At 37.5% G+C, this 21,875-nt stretch overlaps 1 protein-coding gene and 1 long non-coding RNA gene across 4 annotated transcripts in view; one reads left to right on the forward strand and one right to left on the reverse strand.

The window, feature by feature from the left end:
• Positions 1–1,766, reverse strand: part of LOC121018225 (uncharacterized) — a 190,622-nt gene extending 188,856 nt beyond the window's left edge. For both annotated transcript variants that reach the window (XR_005785096.1, XR_005785095.1), the window contains exon 1: positions 1,664–1,766. This is a non-coding gene — a long non-coding RNA (uncharacterized LOC121018225). The remainder of the gene's footprint in view (positions 1–1,663) is intronic.
• A 125-nt stretch (positions 1,767–1,891) lies between these two features.
• Positions 1,892–21,875, forward strand: part of RNF141 (ring finger protein 141) — a 24,680-nt gene continuing 4,696 nt past the window's right edge. Inside the window, exons 1-5 of one of the 2 annotated variants that reach the window (XM_040456887.1) lie at positions 1,892–2,005; positions 13,196–13,390; positions 16,285–16,393; positions 18,336–18,517; positions 20,185–20,292. In XM_040456887.1, coding sequence (XP_040312821.1) covers positions 13,248–13,390; positions 16,285–16,393; positions 18,336–18,517; positions 20,185–20,292 — 542 coding nt within the window. In that variant the 5' untranslated portion in view covers positions 1,892–2,005; positions 13,196–13,247. Of the gene's footprint in view, positions 2,006–2,051; positions 2,170–13,195; positions 13,391–16,284; positions 16,394–18,335; positions 18,518–20,184; positions 20,293–21,875 lie in introns of those variants that run through there. The other variant, XM_040456886.1, reaches the window with a different exon arrangement.

Raw genomic sequence — 21,875 nt, forward strand, 5'->3', positions numbered from 1 at the left:
AAGGATGTGGGGCTCAATCTCACGACCCTGGGATCAAGACCTGAGCTGAATCAAGAGTCAGAGGCTCAATGAACTCGGATATCCAGGCGCCCTTCTTATAATGTCTTGAAATCAAGTATTGTAAGTCCCTCAACTTTGTTTTTCTTGGTCAAAGTTTTGGCTACTCTAGTTCCTTTGCATTTCCATATAAAATTTAGAATCAGGTTGATAATTTCTATAAAAAGAATCTGCTATGATTTTTATTGGGCTTGCCTTAAATCTGTAGATCCATTCAGACAGAAATGACATCTTAAAAATATTGAATCTTCTGATCCATGAACATGATATATCTCTGTATTTAGATCATTAATTTCTCCTGCAATGTTTTACAGTTTTCATTTTATGTCTTTTACATCTTTGGTCACATTTATCTCTAGGTTTTTGTGTTTTTGTTTTTGCTGCTAAATGATATTTTAAAAATTTCAACATCCAATTGTTAATTGTTAGTATACAGAAATACAGCTGATTTTTTGTATATTAACTTTGTATCCTGCATCTTTGCTAAACTAATTAGTTCCAGTAGCTTTTTTTGGTACTATTCCATGGTATTTTTATCTGCAAATACAGTGTTATTCTTCCTTTCCAATCTCTATGCCTTTTATTTCTTTGCCTGGTTTTATTGCACTAAGTAGAACCTCCAATACTATTTTAATTGAAGGAAAATTTTACAGAGAAATATTCCAGACTCCCAGGCCCAGATAAGGCTAAACTACAGAATCTTGCTGAATTTAATTAGATTTTTTTTTTAATTTACTAAATCATTACTTATAGGCTTAGTTTTGGCCTATCATTATTAGGCTTAGTTTTTCCAAGGTTCATATATTCATCACATGTTCAAATACTGAACAACTATTGCAGGCCAGGTTGTGTGCTAGTTGTCAGGCAGAGAATCCTCAGCACATTCTCCGTAATGTATAAAAGGGGAGTACACGGACAACATGAACCTGGCCCTGATGAAGTCTTACTGAGGCAGTTTACAAGAGTTAAAAGCACAAGCTCATGGTTCAGTCAGTTAGGGTTTGAATACAGCTCTGTTCCTTACTGGTTGGTTGACCCTTGTAAAATTTAACATACTTTCCTGTTTCTTCAACTGTAAAATGAAGGTATTAATAATACCTACTTAACAGGATTGCTGTGAGGATTAAATTAATACCTTTAAAGTACTTGGAATAGGGCTTCTTCTATGGTCAATAGCTATTATTAGAGGGCAGGATTAATTCTTCACAGTTTAAATCTACAAATAATTGATACACAAGCGTCCAAACATTAAGAATCGTAAGTAGTTTAATTTACCTGCTAAGTAGTTTAATTTAGTTTAATCTATCGTAAGTAATTTAAACCTGGGTTTAAGTCCTTGCTCTGCTGTTCACTGGACGTGTGACTTTGAACAAACCACTTAAACAAGAGCAATGCCTGTAAGGTGACTTGTATAGTATTTTGCACACAACAGATGCTTAATGGGCAGCAATAATATCACAGCATGTGTTCATAAGAATTGCTGCCATTTATTAGGGCTTACCGTGTGGGACCCAGTGCTAATTACTTTCCATATAGTTTTTTTTGCTTCTCAACCTAGCTAGGTGAGTATAATTGGCCCCATCGCATGGTAAAGTAACAAGATTACCTTTGTGTAGCTATGACCAGTGGGAGGCCTAACAAGTGGTGGCTTGGAATCCAACCCTTCACCAAACCCGGGTTCTACAGTGCGGCCTTTGTCAACAGCTGGGCGGGCCCGCGACAGCCGCTCGGGAGGTGGCGTCAGGAGGCGGCAGTCGGCCAGGCGGGAGCAAAGGCCACCTCACCTCACCGAGCCTCTAGGAGCCCGCCAGGCGAGGCTTCTCCTGCCTCCTCTTGGGTTCGGCCCCCTCCTGGGGCGTCACCCTCTCAGATGGCCTCCGGGCCTCGAACGTCAAAGATCCTCAGGCTGAGCGGCACGCCGCAGCCGGAACAGGAGCGGAGGGCTGGGGTCAGTGACTGCGCACTGTTTCCAAAAACGCTCTGGGGGCGGGGCTTCTGCGTCACTGAGGTGCGACCCGGTCGCAGCCCGGCCCGCGTCGCTGCCGCTGTGGGTCTGAGCTGCGGGCTGAGGTGGAGCTGCTGCCGCCGGTAGCGCGTTGCCTTGAGCCAGGGGTGAGCTGCTTCGTGCTGTCCTTTCTCCGTTTCCCTTCCTTGTTGCCCCAAGACCCCGGGGCTGGGAGGAGAAACACCGGCCGGTCCTCCACTGTCAAGCCGGGCTTCAGTGGGGCGACAGGCCCGGCCCCGCCATCCTTCTAGGCCTCGGTTTAGGGCGCAGGGCTGGTTTGAGAGGCCCTTCTGCGGACTTTGCGTACCCAGCCCGGCAGTTTCCAGTGGCCAGAGGTGCAGATGGTTGTCCAGTGGGAGGGGTGGTTCTGGACAATTAGGAGAGGGTTTGTCCTTCTCGAGCCGGAAACTGCTTTTGAATATTGCCGCCGGCTCAGTCAAGTGGGCCAGCGGAAATAGCTGTTGGTTAAACGTGCAGGTGCGCTTGAGGAGGGGCCGAGGCAGCTAGGATGGCCAGAGGGTGGTGGGTGCGTAAACACACCGGTGCTGCAGAAAACTTGTGTGCCCCTGCCGCATTGGGCACCTCAGGTTAGAAACCCTTGCCTGGGGCGATAGTTCAGAAAAGGCCAAGTCGATCTGCTTAGCCGGCCTTCTTCTATTGCTAAATTAGCTTACACTGTCCATCTTCCCAAAAGGCTTGCCTTGTCGAACCAGCTACCTTGATCCCGTCTGAGACAAAAAGTTTCCTTTCTAATAACTGTAGTAACTACTCCTGGAAAGAAAGCCTTCTGTGTTAGCTTTTGCAGTAACTTCTTCTGTTATTTGTATCGTGTTACAAATGTGGATTTACTGCTATTATTCAAATTTATCCCTAGCCCCTGTATTAAATATCAGTGTACATTCATATTCCGACCCTGTCCTAGTTCATGCTGCCAAATGATTTATTTAGTTCTTTCCTCTGGGGTATTTATAAAGCTGCCTTAACACTTCCTATGGTTTGTAAGTCTTAGATCTTCTGCATAAAGTTATTTTCCACCTCTCTTCCGCCCATTTTTGCTAGAAGATGAGCTCCATCCATTCAGAATTTCATGTGGGGTATGGGGTGCCATGGATCAACGATCCTAAATCAGTAACCTGTGTATTGAAGTCACTCCTAAGAAGTGATGATTTCTGAATTCAGAACTCAAAAGAAGTATGGGTTTTTCTCCTTTCCTTTGATTCTGACTGCAGTTTCTTTCTTTTTCTTGTTTTTTTTTTTATTTTTATTTTTTAACTTGTATTTATTTTTTGAGACACAAAGAGCATGAGTGGAGGAAGGGCAGAGAGAGAGGGAGACACAGAATCCGAAACAGGCTCCAGGCTCTGAGCGTCAGCACAAAGCCCAATGCGGGGCTAAAACTCAAGAACTGTGAGATCATGACCTGGGCTGAAGTCAGACTTTAACTGATTGAGCTACCCCTGCCTGACTGCAGTTTCTGAATAGTTTCCTCTAGAATATGATTGTATGTCTCCAAAATGTGCTGTCATTTGGTGTAAGTGAACTTTATATTTAATGTGTGTAGCCTGATCCTTCTTAGTTCATGTCTAAACGCTTCGCAGACTTCCCTTCCCCTTCTCCCAAAAAGGCAGGGAAGGTCCAGAGAGAATGCTTACAAGTCTAGTTAGTGTATTTTTCCAAATATGAAATGTGTTTAGTAAACACAACAGTGCTATCAAAAATCCAGTCTTAATCTCAAGTACTCTCTTTTTGTAGTTTTTCTTTCTATATATATTTTTTTCTAATTAAGATCTTTGAGCCCAGAACAAGCATTCCAGCTTCTATAGTAACTAGTATAATTGTTTCCTTATGTATCCATCATAGCTACTGTTAATTTCTTATCTTGCAGAACAGCTGATATCTGCTTATAGATGTAGAGTTTGAGTAAGCAGTGAGTAACAAAGTAAATAGTATCTTTAGGGATCTAGTTTTTGGAACTTAGTTTTTATCACTGATCTTAAAGCTGACTTAATGAAAGTAGTTGATGATTATTATTTTTGTAAGTAAGGAAGTTGATACAAAAATTCATGGAGAATAGGCTTCAGAGAGGTTTCCTAAATACTACAGTACTTGTCAACTAGTCATTTTACTGTACTTTCAGGCTTTTAAACTTTGCTTTAATCCTTTTATTAATGGATATATTTTAAATGTTCATGGAGGTTTTCCTTTGTTTTGGTTTTTGTTTTGCCAGGTGCCCATGATGTGATTTTTATATCTTTGTAATGAATATTTGAACTACAACAATTCGTTTGTTAGAAAAAGAAGTGATCAAGTGTATGTTACCACCCACTAGAGAATGTGGCATTTTTGGAATCCTTGATATTCTTATGAGTTTCAAAATAACATTTGTTCTTTATTTAGAAAATCCTTGAAATGTTTTTTTGAAAGCACATTACAGGCATACCTTGGAGATATTGCAGGTTCAGTAACAGACCACCACCACAGTAAAGCAAATATTGCAGTAAAGTGAGTCAAGTGAATGTTTTGGTTTCCCAGTGCATATAAAAGTTATGTTTACACTATACTGTAGTCTATTAAGTGTGCAACAGTATTATGCCTAAAAAAACAATATACATACCTTAATTTTAAAAAATACTTTATTGTGGGAGTGAAGTTTGCCTCATCAATTTACCCTTTCATGAGTGATTTCTTTCTGGCATGTAGTGTTATTTGGTAGCATTTTACGCACAGTGGAACTTCTTTCAAAATTGGAGTCAATTTTCAAATTTACTTTCAAATTGACTTCTCAAATCCTTCACTGCTTTACCAACTAAATTTATATAATATTCTAAATCCTTTGTTTTCATTTAAGCAATCTTCACAACATCTTCACCAGAGATGGATTTTATCTCAAGAAACCAATGTCTTTGCTCATCCATAAGAAGCAACTCCTCATCCTTTAAAGTTTTATCATGAGATTGCAGTGATTCAGTCATATCTTCAGGCTCCACTTCTAATTTTCATTCTCTTGCTCTTTCTACCACATCTGCAGTTCTTTCCTCCACTGAAGTCTTGAACCCCTCAAAGTCATCCGTGAGAGTTGGAATCAACTTCTTAAAAATTTCTGTTCGTATTGATATTTTCATCTCTTGTCATGAATCATGAATGTTCTTAATGGCATCTAGAATGGTGAATCATTTCCAGAAGATTTTCAGTTGGCTTTGCCCAAATCCATCAGAGGAATCACTATCTGTGATAGCTATAGCCTTACAAAATGTTAACTAATTAGACTTGAAATTACCTCTTGATCCATGGGCTGCAGAATGGATGTTGTGTTAGCAGACATGAAAACAACATTAATCTCATTGTACATCTCTAACAGTGCTTTTGGGTGACCAGGTGCATTGTCAGTGAGCAGTAATAATTTGAAAGTAATCTTTTTTTTCTGAGCAGTACGTCTCAACTGTGGGCTTAAAATATTCAGTAAGCCATGTTGTAAACAGATGTGCTATTATCCAGGCTTGAGCACACGCAGAGTAGATTTAGCATAATTCTTAAGGGCCCTGGGTTAATCCGGACGGTAAATGAGCATTGGCTTCAGTGTAAAGTCACCAGCTGCATTAGCCCCTAAAAAGAGTCAGCCTGTCCTTTGAAGCTTTGAAGCCAGGTTTTGACTTCTCCTTTCTATCCATGAAAAAATCCTAATGACGTCTTCTCCCAATAGAAGACTGTTTCATCTACATTGAAAATCTGTTGTTTAGGGGCACCTGGGTGGCTCAGTCAGTTGAGCATCCAACTCTTGATTTCAGCTCAGGTCATGATCCCAGGGTCGTGGGATTGAGCCCTGCATCGGGCTCCATGCTGAGTATGGAGCCTGCTTAGGATTCTCCCCACCCCCCTCCTCAATCTCCCTCTCTCCCTCTCTCCCCCTCTCCCCAGCTGATGTCCGCTCTTTCTAAAATAAAACAATTAAAGAAAAAAAAAAAAGAAAAAATCTGTTGTTTAGTGTAGCCACCTTCATTACTAATCTTAGCTAGATCTTCTGGACAACTCACTGCAACTTCTATATAAGCATTTGCTGCTTTACCTTGCACTTTTATGTTACAGAGATGGCTTCTTTCCTTAAACCTCATGAACCAACCTCTGCTAGCTTCAAACTTTCTTCTGCAGCTTCCTCACAACATTCAGCCTTCACAGAATTGAAGTGAGTTAGAGCCATGCTCTGGATTAGGTTTTGGCTTAAGAGAATGGTGTGCCTGGTTTGGTCCTGTATCCAGACCACTCAAACTTTCTCCATATCTGCAATATGGCTTTAAAAAAAATTTTTTTTTTTTAATGTTTATTTATTTTTGACACAGAGACAGAGCATGAGCAGGGGAGGAGCAGAGAGAGAGGGAGACACAGAATCTGAGGCAGGCTCCAGGCTCTGAGCTGTCAGCACAGAGCCCGATGCGGGGCTTGAACTCATAAGCTGTGAGATCATGACCTGAGCCGAAGTTGGACGCTTAACCGACTGAGCCACCCAGGTGCCCCTCTGCAATATGGCTTTTTAATTTTCTTATTGTTTGTGTTTTCACTGGAATAGCGCTTTTTAACTTCTTTCAAGAACTTTTCTTTTGCATTCACAATTTGGCTAACTGGTGCAAGCAGCCTAGCTTTTGGACCATTTCAGCTTTCAACATGCCTTCCTTACTAAGCTAATCAGTTCTTGCTTTTGACTTAAAGTGAGAGATGTGTGACTCTTCCTTTCACTTAAACACTTTGAGGCCATTGTAGGGTTAGTAATTGGCCTAATTTCAATATTGTTGTGTCTCAGAATAGAGAAGCTTGTGGAGAAGGAAAGAGACAGGAACTGCTTGTCAATGGAGCAGTCTGAATATACACAACATTTATCAGTTAAGTTTGCTATCTCATATGGGTGTGGTTCATAGCACCCCAAAACAATTACAATAGTAACATCAAAGATCACTGATCACAGATTACCATAACAAATATAATAAGAAGAAAGTTTGAAAAATTGCAAGAATTACTAAAATGTTACATGAAAAAATGAAGTCAGCAAATGCTATTGGAAACATGGCACCCATAGACTTGCTCCATGCAGGGTTACCACAAACCTTCAACTTGGGAATGAAAAAAAAGAGGCAATATTTGTGAAGCACAATAAAGGTGTATGCAATAAAAATAAAACAAGGTGTGCCTTTAGTATCCTGCTAGAAAGGCAGGTGGCATTAATTATAGATGGCATAATAGTATGAGAACTGCTAGTTCCTTAAGAACTTAAAAAAAATATTTCTTTAATGTTTATTTTTGAGAGAAAGACAGAGAATGAGCGGGGGAAGGGCAGAGAGAGAGAGGGAAACACAGAATTTGAAGCAGGCTCCAGGCTGTGAGCGGTCAGAACAGAGCCCGAAGCAGGGCTTGAACTCATGAACCATGAGATCATGACCTGAGCCAAAATCAGACACTCAACCCACTGAGTCACCCAGGCGCCCCTCTTTAAGAACTTTTGATGGGAGATTTATCTTGTACTGAGTTCTATGCCAGTGGTTTGTACAAATTATATTCCTATGCTATACTACTGTGCCCTGTCTAGAGGGAATTATTTGCTACTATCAAATAATGAATATTTTTCAATTCATGTACACATTAAATTAGTGATGAATTTTTACAATTTTATTTTTTTCATTATTTAAAAAATTTCAACTTCTTTCCAAGTTATGACTAGATGAATGAACAAGTTAGTCAAAAGCGAACAATAATTTTTAAAAAATCTGTCAACAATATTTACTGTATCTGTTCATAAACAATTATTTTATGCTTATGTATCTACCAGAAGAGAGAACACAGCCGCTATCCTCAGGAAGCTCACAGAGGGGGATGGTCAAGTGACCTAACTGATGATGTGTGCTATTTTATAAAAGAATGTGCAGAGTCACCGAAGAGGGACACTGAAAAACCTATGGTGGGTGACTCGAGGATGGCCACAACAGACTGTTTTTGTGAATATCTGTCCTTGGTTTTGGTTTTATAATGCATATAGATCACAGAATCATATATTTATGTTAGTGATAGACATTAATATTTATCATTATTATCCTTATTTTATGGTATTCAAAATGAACTGTAAATTCTAGGCCCTATCCACTGAACCAGGGTGAGAACCACTGCCCAGACTCTTTTAGTGTCTAGTGTTGCCTTTTAATCAGAGGAGTTAGTGAGGCATCTGGATGGCTCAGTTGGTCAAGCATCCAACTTCAGCTCAGATCATGATCTCACAGCTCATGAGTTTGAGCCCCAAGTGGAGCTCAGTGCTGACAGCTCAGAGCCTGGAGCCTGCTTCAGATTCTGTGTCTCCCTCTCTCTCTGGCCCTCCCCCACTGGTTAGTTTTCTCTCTCTCTCTCTCATTCTCTCTCTCTCTCAGAAATGAACATTAAAAAAATTAATCAGAGGAGTTAGTGATTAGGTTTTCCAGATACCAAGTGCAATTACAGGATAGCAAGTGAATATGCTGCATCAAATTAAAAACCTTATTCAGAGTTAGGGCATCAAATCAAAACTATTCAGAAACAAAAGGGACCATTTTCTAACTCAATAAATAAGTGACTAAAGCTTCTTTTTAAATATCTGGTTGGTGGGCACATTGGTTAAATTATCATTAAATGTTTTATACTAAATATTAAGATCGTGTATTTAAAAAGTTTAATTTTTTCTTTGTCAAGTAATATAGGTGTAATTTAAAGTTTTCAGTCCGGTGGTTAGAATTTTTTATTGCATTTTGATTGGATTGGTACAGGAAAGCTAGAGGGAATTTAAGCTTCACTTTAGGAATGAAATATTAGGTTAGGAGTCACCTACTCTATTTCTCACCCAAGCAAACATCTTTTCTAAAACACTCATTAGATGAACTTCTAATCTTTATTTAAACACTTCCACACTTCCAATGAAAACAAGCTCGCATACATTACAAGACAGCCCTTAATACTTCTGGATAATTGTGGATGATAGAAATTTCTTATTTGACCTGAAGTTTGCCTAATTCACACTTATAGGCCAGTATTTTCACTGTAATTATATAAATCTTACTCTTGTACATGAAATCTCTTTAAATGTTTGAACAAACCTATTGGTTGTTACTGAATTATGCTTATCTAGAATAAATCACTTTGTTTCCTTTGCTAGATCCATAACATCTTGTATACTGTCTCAGGTATGTTCAAATGATTAATGCCCTTTAAAAATGTGTGCTTAGAGCTGATTACAGAACTACAATGTGGTGGACCCATTACAGAGAACAATAGGACTAGGGTCTTGCTTTGGACATCTGCTTCTAGCAAGAGTTTGGGATTATCTTAATATCTTTTTTGTCCTTATTTACTGCTGGCTTATTTTGACTGAAACTCTCAGACTTTTTATATTTTTTTAACTGCTTTTAAGCACATCTTAGCTTTGTGTTTTTGTGCAATTGGCTTTTCAAAAAATATTAAGGATTTAACTTTGTCATATTTGAAATAATTTATTCCATTTCAGAAAATCATTATCTATTTCAGTCTTGATCCTAGTCTTCAGTGGACATTACTCATTCATACCAATTTTAGCCATCCACAGGTTGGACAGGCATGCAGGCTTGTCTTCAGGTCGTCTCTTGATACCAGTCTCCCTCTCCCTCTCCCTCTCCCTCTGCCTCTGCTTTAGTCACTCTAGCCTTTTTTTTATTGACTCAAACGTACAATGTTCCTTCCTCCATTACACGCTTTCTATAACTTCTGCCTGGAATGGCCTTTCCTTTCCATTCCTCTGTCCCTCTTCTTAAATCAAATGTTGTCTGTGCATGACTTCCCTGACACAATACTACATCAAGCCTCCCTTTTATAGGCTTTTGTAGCATCCTGTACTTGTTTGGCTTAGTTCTTCTCATTTTATAATTATGTATTTAATGGTGTGATTGTTGTCTCTTCCCCAGTGTATCAAATGCTCCATCATGGCAAGAAACATGTTTCTTTCACTCACTGTTGTATCTCCATGGCCTTAAAAAGACCGTGGTAACACAGTGGCTTCCTAACACCTGTTTACCACCATTGGCTCCTAATGATATTTCACATGTTTAAATTAGAACAGGAAAAATAAGGACAATAGTGCACATGTATATACGTAGTATACATCAGTGTGAAGTTACTGCCTTCTTGGGAAGGACTTTTATTTATTTACTTAGTTATTTAAAATTTTTTTAACATTTTTATTTATTATTGAGAGACAGAGGATGAGCATGGGAGGGGCAGAGAGAGGAGGAGACACAGAATCCGAAGCAGGCTCCAGGCTCTGAGCTGTCAGCACAGAGCCCGACGTGGGGCTCAAATTCGTAAATGGCGAGATCATGACCTGAGCCAAAGTCGACGCTTAACCAACTGAGCCACCTAGGCGCCCCTGTTCTTCTAACTTTATATTACAAAACAAACAAACAAAACAACCCTGTAAGCTATGTGACTTTGTTACTTTAACCTCTCTTTGCTTGTTTCCATAACTATTCTATTTCTTCATCTATAAAATGGTTATTATGGGAATTTGAATGACTGAAGTCCTTTTTTTTCTTTTTAAGTTTATTTATTTTGAGAGAGAGAGAAGGGGAACCAGCGGGGGAGGGGCAGAGGGAGAGGGGGACAGAGGATCTGAAGCAGGCTCTTTGCTGTGAGCAAAGAGCCAGATGTGGGGCTCAAACTCACAAACTGTGAGATCATGACCCGAGTCGAAGTCGGGAGCCACCTAGGTCCCCCTGACTGAATTCCTGAATATATGTAGAGAGCTCAGAAGATTGTGTTGCACAATGGAAGTGATCAAAAGTATTAGCTGCTTTTACTATTAGTAGTAGTAGTATTTGTGTTGAATAGGGATTTTCATATTAAGTGACAGACTAAGACAGCATAGACACTTTATTTTCTGTTTCAACCATATTCTCGGTACTTGATATTCTGATTAATCATTATTTACCAAAGAAAAAAACTTTGCAGAATAAACACATTCAACTCTTCTCTAGCCACAATTCATAGAATTACATCTTTCAAGACTTTAGAGTAACTATTAAATGTTTTGTGATTACAGGGGTGCCTGGGTGGCTCAGTCGGTTGGGTGTCCAACTTTGGCTCAGGTCATGATCTCACGGTTCGTGGGTTCGAGCCCCGCGTCAGGCTCTGTGCTGACAGCTCAGAGCCTGAGGCCTGCTTCGGATTCTGCGTCTCCCTCTCTCTCTGACACTCCCTTGCTTGCACTTGGTCTCTATCTCTCTCAAAAATAAATAAACATTAAAAAAAAGTTATAAATGTTTTGTGATTACATTTTTAAGTCATTTCAATAACTTATTGATCTATACTGCTAGTAGATTATTAAAGGAGTGATCCAGCCTTTCAACTAAAATATCACCTTCATACTTAGAAAACAAGTTATATAAACTTTAAGTTTAAAACACCTGGTGGGCACCTGCATGGCTCAGTTGGTTGAGCGTCTGACTTAAGCTCAGGTTATGGTCTCATGGTTCTTGAGTTCAAGCCCCATGTTGGGCTCTGTGCAGACAGCTCAGAGTCTGGAGCCTGCTTTGGATTCCGTGTCTTCCTCTCTCTGCCCATCCCCTGCTCGTGCTCTCTCTCTCTCAAAAATAAATTAAAAAAAATTTTTTTTTAAACATTAAAACACCTGGAGAAGTTAGATAGCAAAAGTGCTATCTTTTCTAAGCAGAAAATGTGAGGTGGTTAAATTATCTAATATTTTAATTTTCTTAGGCTTTCAAGCCAAAAAAAAAGTGTTTAATTTGCATATATTTTATAATTAAAAATTAAGTTGCATGTTTACAAATAAAGTATTTCAACAAATGTTATTTGGCTGATATAATTGTATCATGATTATGTATCTTGGTATATCAGTGATTAAAAATATGAGTACTAGAAAGTGAAATAAGAGAAGGATAAATATATGATTTCACTCACATGTGGAATTTAAGAAACAAAACAGATGAACATAGGGGAAGGGAAGGAAAAATAAGATAAAAACAGAGAGGGACGCAAACTATAAGAAATTCTTAAATACAGAGAACTGAAGGTTGCTGGAGGGGAGATGGGTAGGGGGATGAGCTAAATATGTGATGGGCATTGAGGAGGGCACTTATTGGGATGAGCATTGGTTGTTATATGTAAGTGGTGAATCACTAAATTCTACTCCTGAAACTGTTATTACACTATATGTTAACTAACCTGGATTTAAATAAAATTTTAAAAAATAACTATGTTAGTATTTTACACTTGTGTGCTAAGCACTGGTTATGTATGGAAGTGTTGAATCACTATTTTGTACACCTGAAACTAATGTTACACTGTATTTTAACTAGAATTTAAATAAAAACTTAAAAAAATATATGAGCACTAGAATCTGAAAAACATGAGTTCAAAGTTCACCTCGGTACCTTACCATTTAATTTTAGATAAGTTACTTAGCTCTACTTCCTTATCTGTAAAAATAAGAATATAATAATGCCTCGCCCTTAAGGTTGTTGTAAGAAATAAATGAGGTAATATATGGGAAGCTCTTAGGTAAGAGTCTGACATGTGGTAAGTAGTCAGTAAATGTCCTTTGAAAATTATACGTATAAACAAGCTTCCTATTATATACAAGCACTTAAATGCCTCTGTGTGTGTGTGTGTGTGTGTGTGTGTGTGTGTGTATAATGTTTTTTTTTTTTATTATTATTGTTTATTTACTTATTTTGAGAGAGAGAGAGAGAGCACAGTCATGCACTCCCATCAGTCAGGGCTCAATCTCACAAATCATGAGATCATGACCTGAGCCAAAATCAAGAGTTGGAAACTTAACCACCTGAGCCACTCAGTTGTGATGGTTTTTGAGTTGACAAAATTATAGGAATTGGAAGTTCACCACCCTACCAATAACATAAGTGAATCTTGTTTTTTCATTTAGTTATATGATCTTAAAAATAGAAATGTAAATCTTTACTTTAAAAATATAATTGTTTAAATAAATTCCACCTTAGACTTGTTTACGTTTACTGAACCCTCACTTAAAGGTATTCCTAGTTTTTCTTATTTTCTTGAAGGGATGGGTATATTGCTGTTTTTATAGTATATATGAAAGTAATTTTTATATATATTTGACAGATAACTATGTGAAGCAACACTGTTTCTGGATTTCAAAAGACATCATTTCATCATGGGACAGCAAATTTCGGATCAGACACAGTTGGTTCTTAGCAAGTTACCAGAAAAAGTAGCAAAACATGTCATATTGGTTCGAGAAAGTGGCTCCTTAACTTATGAAGAATTTCTTGGGAGAGTAGCTGAACTTAATGATATGTAAGGCTTGCTCTTTTTCATTTTATTTTTCCTCCCTGACATATGCCCCATATGCCATGACTGTCTGAGAAGTAACCAGAAATATTGATTGGTAAGACTGAATGTTTTCAGCTGCAGCAGTTAGCAAATATTTATTGAGTGCCTACTACAAGATTTTCTATGTGGCTATTTTAAAATATATAACAGGAACAAAAGAGACCAAAGGAACTTAAAACTGGATTTTGAACATAGGCTTATAAATCAATTCTTGTTTGAAACACCTAAAGGTTTACATAAACAGAAGAGAGTAAGAATAAGCCAATTAGTCACTCTAGAGAAAGGTTCTGAGGATAGTCAAAGGGCAGTCAGGTTTCTATACATCAGCCAATTCATCTGGTTAATAAATAAATAAATCTGTGTTCACTGAGCATTATTTTTGCCATAGAAATACATAATAGTAATAATTCATTTGTCACCACTGAAGGACAAGGTATTTCATTTATTAATATTTTCTAATTAGCTAACATTTTTAAATCTCTTTAACTCTTGAATAGATTTCTAAGATGGAATTTAAATTTCTCTGCCTTTTTAAAGAGCACATCTAATAGAACTTTGCCTTTTCTTTGTGAATTTATTCTTTACAAAAATTTTTTTTAATGTTTCTTTATTTTTGAGAGAAAGCGAAAGAGACAGTGCAAGCAGGGGAGGAGCATAGAGAGAGGGAGACACAGAATCCCAAGCAGACTCCAGGCTCTGAACTGCCAACACGGAGCCCAATGCAGGGCTAGAACTCATGAACTGTGAGATCATGACCTGAGCCGAAGTCAGATGCTTAACCAACAAGCCACCCAGGCGCCCAGAGTTTATTCTTTATTGTATCAATTTTTATACTGATCTGTGTAGAAGCTATTAAAATACAGAGTCTACTGTTATCCAGTCATGAAGAATAAAGAATGTCTTAAACATTAAAGTTATCTTAGAAGTTAACATCTTTTAGAAACATTGGATTTCATTCATTTAATAAAAAAAAAGAAATTTTGTACAGATATATGGATGGATCCTGTATGAATATACATATAAATGCATAGAAAATGAACTGTAAGTATGTATACAATGTTTCTGGGGAATTGCTGGAAATGGGGGGCAGTGAAGGGAGATTGTACATTTTACTGGGTATATTTACATGTTGTCTGATCTTTTATAATAAAAATACAGTCATAAAATTTTAGCCTTTTTCTTTTTTCCTTTTTTAGATTATATAGATGGTAGTATTTGAGGCATTACTTCTGGGACTGTATTCTTAAGGAGCAAAAATAGATTAAATTTAATAGAATAATGAATGGAATGCTTTTTTTTTTTTTAACTTTTTAAGAGCGAGAGCATTGGGGGGGTGGGAGGGAAGGGAGGGAGAGAGGGAGAATTCCAAGAGGGCTCCACGCCCAGTACGGAGCCCAACGTGAGGCTCAATCTCACAACCATGAGATCATGACCTGAGCTGAAACCAAGAGTCGAATGCTTAATTGACTGAGTCATCGAGGTGCCTGAGTGGAATGCTTTTTGGTGTTTATTGTTTTGACTCTTACGAAGAGTAATCATTGACATTTGCCATCCCTTTAGAGTCTCGGAATTTATGTACATAAACCATCTGTTCTATAAAATTTTACTCTTTGGTCTAAAGATACCAGATAAAATATGTCTTGTGAAAGCATCCACAGCTAAGCTTATTGTGTAATACAGAGGTGATGGTAAAGAATATCTTCCTTTTATTTACTTAGCACAGGATGTTCTGACTGGATTTGGTTCCTAAAACTAATTTATATGGGTCAGAGTTGGGCATTTCACAAGTGCAATGCTGTGTGAGAATTATAAAGTTAAACCTATACAAAAAGCATGGCTTAATAGCTAGAAAACAGCTGAGAGCTGGCACAGATGAATTTCTTTCACTAGCAGACTTTGTTACCTAGAGCTAGTTGCTTTATTTTCGGTGGCTTCTATTTAACTCTACATCCTTTGGTTCTGAGTATGATATCCCCACTGGTGCTCAGAGAGAAATGTGACTAATGATAATACTTAGGTATCTTTGATCTGATATAATTTGGCATTAATGGGAAGATACTGAATTATCCTCTAAAGGTGTTATATTTTTATGTTAGAATCCTGTGGCCCTCAAAATTACTCTGCTAAAGGAAGAGAGCAAAGCTGTATTTAAGGTGTCTCAAATCATTTGCTTGATCCAGTCCCAAATTTAAAAAAAAATTTTTTTTCAAAGAGGTGTGTGTTGCTTAAATTAGGACTCAACCAAGAGCAAGATTTTTTTCTCACACTTTATGCATCTGAGGCAGTAGTCAAAATGCAGGTGGCTCATTCAGTTAAGCATCCAACTCTTGGTTTTGGCTCAGGTCATGATCTCACAGTTCATGAGACAGAGCCCTCATTCTGCTCCACTCTGACAGCATGGAGCCTGCTTGGGATTCTCTCTCTCTCTCTCTCTCTCTCTCTCTCTCTGCCCCTCTTTCTTTCTCTCTCTCTCCCAAAATACATAAATAAACATAAGGAAAAAAAATGTGGCTAAATGAAACCAGCTAAACTTTTTCTTTAAGTACCTGATTTCTTAGATGTGTTTTTTTCTAGACATCTTTGTTAGACATTAAAAAACCATTGAGATATGACATAAAAAGATCTATTATTCTGTCAGTGATGCTGTTGACGTTAAAAACTTAGTTGTATGTTTATAATCAAAACATTCTCTGTCCCTGTGTTTTAAGAATCTAATTATTACAATCATTATTGTTACTTGTCTCTGTATTTTCTTCAGATTTTCTTCTATTTTAAAGTGTGTCTTGAATCTGATTTCATAGCTCCATTATTTTATAAGACTTTTCATAAAATTAACAAATGTGTTTGTCTCTTTTCAGAACTGCTAAAATGGTTTCTGGCCAGGGAAAACATCTTGTTTTTGAGGTACTCCCTCGGTCTGATTCCTCTGCCTTATGGAAAATGGTTGTACGGGTGATCTGTACCAAGGTGAGGACAACAGAGATTTCAAGCTCTGAACTTAAATTCTTTTGGTGGTTAGAGCCACGCTTAATCATGTAATACAGTATAGTAGAATTACATATTAATAACTTGCTAAAATTTTTTGGTTAAAATTACAAGGTTTTATTTTAAGGCAACTCATTTTCATCAAAGCAGTTTGCAATTTTTTTATTTTTTTTTAAATTTTCTAGTTCTCTCTGCTGAGGCATAATAGAAACCTTGTCATTTTTTTTAACTTTTTTTAAGTTTAAAATTTATTAACATACAGTGCAGTATTGGTTTCAGGAATAGAATTTAATGATTCATGACTTACATACAACCCCCAATGCTCATCACAACAAGTGCCCTCCTTAAACTTTTTTTTTTAAGATTTATTTATTTTTGAGAGAGAAGGAGAGAAAGAGAGAGAGAGAGAGGAGGGGCAGAGAGAGAGGGAGACACAGAATCTGAATTAGACTCCAGGCTCTGAGCTGTCAGCAGTCTAACGCGGGGCTTGAACTCACAAACTACGAGATCATGACCTGAGCCGAAGCCGGATGCTCAACTGACTGAGCCACCCAGGCACTCCTCATATTTCTTAATCTTAAGCGACTGAAACACAATTGTGCTATAACCTTCGTATTTACAAAAAGACCTTGTCTTGACTGTTACTACCATGATTATCCTCAAATAATATTTAATTCATTATAAAAGCTAATCTAAATGATGTTTAAATGAAATTTTATGGAAATAATATTAGAAAAATTAATGGGTTAATTAAAATTATGGACTACAATGGCTATTAAGAAACTTCATGAGGGGCACCTGGGGTGCTCAGTCAGTTAAGTATCTGACTATTGGTTTTGGCTCAGGTCATGATCTCATAGTTTGTGATTTCTGGCCCTGCCTCAGGCTCTGTGCTGTCAGTACAGAGCCTTCTTGGGATTCTCTTTCTCTCCCTCTCTCTCTGGCCCTCCGCTGCTTGTACTCTCGGTCTTTCTCTGTCTCTTTCAAAATAAATAAATAAACTTTAAAAAAGGAACTTCATGAATTGTATTGTTTTTATCCATCTGAGCCTGCTTGGGATTCTCTTTCTTTCCATCTGCCCCCCTCTGTCTCTCTCAAAATAAATAAATAAACTTTAAAATAATAATAATAAAAGAATGTAAGCGAGGGTGGGGAGAGGTACAGTCTGTAGGCCACTGGTTCCACTTTATACTAAATGAGTTTTTTTGCCAAAACAAAATAGCCTTCTGGGAAGAATTCAGCCACTTTTTCTTAGGATTTACTTTAGTGTAATTTTCTTTCTTTAGTTTGGAAGTTTTAGTGTAAAATAGAACTTAATATATTCAAGAAAGCAGTTGGTTGTTTCAGTTATAGTAGAATGGCATGTGGTTGTTGGATTCAAATAAATCTTTTAGTTAAGAAATTCGTTAAGAAGTTAAAAAGAATTGTCAATACTGGTCTCTGAAATTCATTTTTTAGGTCTGGGAAAGTCATCTGACATCATCAACTCTAAACAGGGTGATGCCTACAGGGTTAGTTTGAGTATGAAATGAGATACATGTGTGCAAGTACTTTGACTTCCATAAATGTAGGAGACATGACATTTATTATTCATTTGCTCAGACAGACTTTTTCTCTCTTGTTAGGTAGTTTGCAAACCTTGAAATATTTTATTTCCTAAGATGTTTGACTAAATATCTGTTCCCCCCCCCCCTTGGGAAAAATGATTAGAGAAGGGGGATGGATTAAATAGGTGATGAGGATTAAGGAGGGCACTTGCTGTGATGAGTACCAGGTGATGTATGTAAGTGATGAATCACTAAATTCTATACCTGAAACTAATATTACACTGCATGTTAACTAACTGGAATTTAAATAAAAACTTGAAAAAAAAATTGGTCAAAGAAATTATGAACTTTTTTTTTCATTTTCTTTGTATTTATAGATTAACAAAAGCACTGGCATCGTGGAAGCATCACGGATCATGAATTTGTACCAGTTTATTCAGCTTTATAAAGACATCACAAGTCAAGCATCAGGAGTATTGGCAATGAGCTCCACCTCTGAAGACCCTGATGAAAACTCATCATCTGTAACATCGTGTCAGGCTAGTCTTTGGATGGGAAGGTATACAGTGCATAAGTACCATGTTTCTCTTCTTTTCCAATATGCAAGCTGCTGAAATCTCAGTAATATTTGCTGGTGCTCTTTGTGATATCTTAAATCACATTACTTCTTATCTCAGCTGATCAGTTTTTGGATGTCTGTGCTTCAGGACATTAAGTGCCAAATTATAGAAAAATTAAAGTGACTCACACCAGGTAATGCTTCTATCAACCCAGTTTCCATGAATGCACTCTCCACTCTATATGCTTGCATTTAATGACAAAGGATATTAATATCTCTCTTATAACAGGAAGAAATGAAGTCAGCTAGAGTTTTCTTTGATGGCATTTGTTTACTCAGGCCTAATATATTATTGTTCTATTTAAACTTTCTTTTCCTTCTCTATAATGCTCTTTGCATGTGAAAGCTCCCACCTGTTGCCATTTGACAACCATGAACATAATTTAAATTTGTAAATGCCTCATTGGAAAAAGTCTTTGGTGGATCCAGACATGTTGACATCCTGTCTTATTGTCATACTGAATAGACAGCGAAATCTGTATTGACAGTGTCTTTTACCTTAAAATTAAGAGTATGTTTAGCAAGAATTTCTCTTTTATTGCTTCTTTTACAGTTGCATTTTCTGGTCTGTTCTTAACCAACTGGTTTCCAAATACTATATAGTAGTAAAATTGTTATTTCCTTTTATCATTTGTTGTTTATAGGATTGTTTGGTTTTCTAGGTTTGGGCTGTACAAACATTACTGAAATGCCAAGTGAATTTTAGAGCATGACTGGCAATGTTTAGGCTTTTCTTTTCTGTATTTTGTTCTTGCTGTTGTTGTTTTAATGTTTATTCATTTTGGGAGAGAGAGACACAGAAAATGAGTGAGCAGGGAAGAGGCAAAGACAAGAGGAGAGAGAGAATCCCAAGCAGGTTCTGAGCTGGCAGGAGCCTGACACGGGGCTCAATCCCATGAACTGTGAGATCATGACCTGAGCTGAAATAGTCAGATACTTAACTGACTGAGCCACCCAGGCATCCCAACAAGGTCCATAATTTAAAGAGCTTTGTATCCTACATGGCAAATAAATCTTCTTTCGCTCGAATTCATTTATGTAAATGTGATATAATTGAAAGGACCTAATATGGGGGCGCCTGTATGGCTCAGTCCAACCTTGACTCAGGTCACGATCTTCCAGTTCATGAGTTTGAGCCCTAACCCCACATAGGGCTCTGAGCTGACAGCATGGAACCTGGAGACTGCTTCAGATTCTGTGTCTCCCTCTCTCTATGCCCCTCCCCCCCTCATGTGCACGAGCGCACACACGCGCGCTCTCTCTGTCTCAAAAATAAACATTAAAAAAAATTTAAAAACAAAAGGGCCTATTATTTTCAGAAAGACCTGAGTATTTCCAGTTTTAGTTTATGTATTCTTTTTGATCATCACAGTGTTCATCTATTATCCAGTCTTTCTTTATGAAATTTGTCCCTCTTAGTACTTCTTCCCTAATGTTTGCTGTCCCTAAAAGTGATGTTAATTTAGTCTTATTTTGCCTGAGTCATGTTTTGCTTCATGCTGAGGGCACACAGATGCTGATAATGCATTCTAAGGCACTGGAGACAAAGTTTAAAGCACAATGACCGCAGAGAATATTGTTGCTCTAGCTCCGTTTTCACACTGCAGGGTGAAGCAGCTGACTGACGAGGAGGAGTGTTGTATCTGTATGGATGGTCGAGCTGACCTCATCCTGCCTTGTGCTCACAGCTTTTGTCAGAAGTGCATTGATAAATGGTAAGTTATCTGCTGCCTTCAAGGGATGGGCACAGATCAAATGGAAAAGTACATGAATAAACTTCAAAGGATACAAAAATAGTGTAGTTAAGTGTAAAAGATTTTGTTCTTTAGTACTTTGGATTGTATAACATGCTTCCTCTTCTGGTTAAAAACATTTTTATACTTTATGAAATGTGGCAGTGTATCTTAATTTTGGCATTTTACTTTTGCTGTAAGATTTGTGCCTGACTTGAGTCTAGAATCGCAAGCTTCCCTTTTTCTTCATTTTTGTCCTCATTTCTGTATTTTGCCTCTATATATTATTAAAAGGCATAATATGAATCCTTGAATATTAGATTATTGGACCTGGAGGGAACTTTAGAGATCAGCTAGTCAAGCGCATTATTTTACAAAATAAAAATCAAGCATTTAGGTGACTATAACTGACGTACAATAAACTACATATATTTAAAGTACAGTTTGGTGTTTTGACATATATACACCCATAAAAAATGTCATCACAATGAAAAAATTTATCCTCCCCAAATCACCGCAAAAGTTATTTTGTGCCCCACTGTAAAGTCTCCTTCCCAACACTTCCAGTCCCCAGACAACCACTAATCTGCTTTTAGTCATTATAAAATAATTTGGATTTTCTAGAATCTTTTTAAATGAAATTATATAACATGCACTCTTTTTTTTCATTCAATAGAATTATTTTCAGATTTATCCATGTTATAGCATGCTATCAGTAGTCCCCCCCCCCCCCACTACTTTTTTTCTGAGTAGTGTTCATTGTATGGTATACCACAGTTTACTTATCTATTCACCCATTATGGACATTGGATTGTTTCCAATTTTTAGGTATTGCAAATGAAGCTGCTATATATATTTGTAGACAAGTCTTTTTATGGACATGTATTTTGGGTGTCTCTTGGTTAAATACCTAGAAGTAGAATCGCTAGATCATATGGTGGGTATATGTTTAACCTTTTAAAGAAACTGCCTCCTGTTTTCCAAAAGTGGTTGTACCATTTTGAACTGGCACCAGCAGTATATGACAATTCTAGTTGCTCCACAACCTTGCCAGTACTTAGTATGGTCAGTTTTGTTTTTGTTTTTGTTTTTTTGTTTTTTTAATTCCAGTGTTAACATCAGTGTTATATTAGTTTCAGCTGTATAATATAGTGATTCAGCAGTTCCATATATTACATAGTGCTCACCAAGAGAAGTGTATTTTTAATCCCCTTCACCTGTTTTACCCATCCCCTACTCTCCTCCCCTCTGGTAAGTACGGTCAGTCCTTTCATTTTAGCCATTCTAACAGATGTGTAGTGGTATCTCATTGCAGTTTTAGTTTGCATTTCCCTACTGATTGATGATGTTGAGCATCTTTCTATATGTTAATTTACCACCTGTCTGTCTTCTTTGGTGAAGTGCCCACACACATCTTTTGCCTACTTCTTTATTGGGTTGTTTTGGTATTAAGTTTTAGAGTTCTTTCTTTTTTTTTTTTAATTTTTTTTTTCACGTTTTTATTTATTTTGGGGACAGAGAGAGACAGAGCATGAACGGGGGAGGGGCAGAGAGAGAGGGAGACA

Source organism: Herpailurus yagouaroundi, unplaced genomic scaffold, assembly GCF_014898765.1.
Source record: "Herpailurus yagouaroundi ecotype Mexico unplaced genomic scaffold, PumYag 218, whole genome shotgun sequence".
Taxonomy (NCBI): domain Eukaryota; kingdom Metazoa; phylum Chordata; class Mammalia; order Carnivora; family Felidae; genus Herpailurus; species Herpailurus yagouaroundi.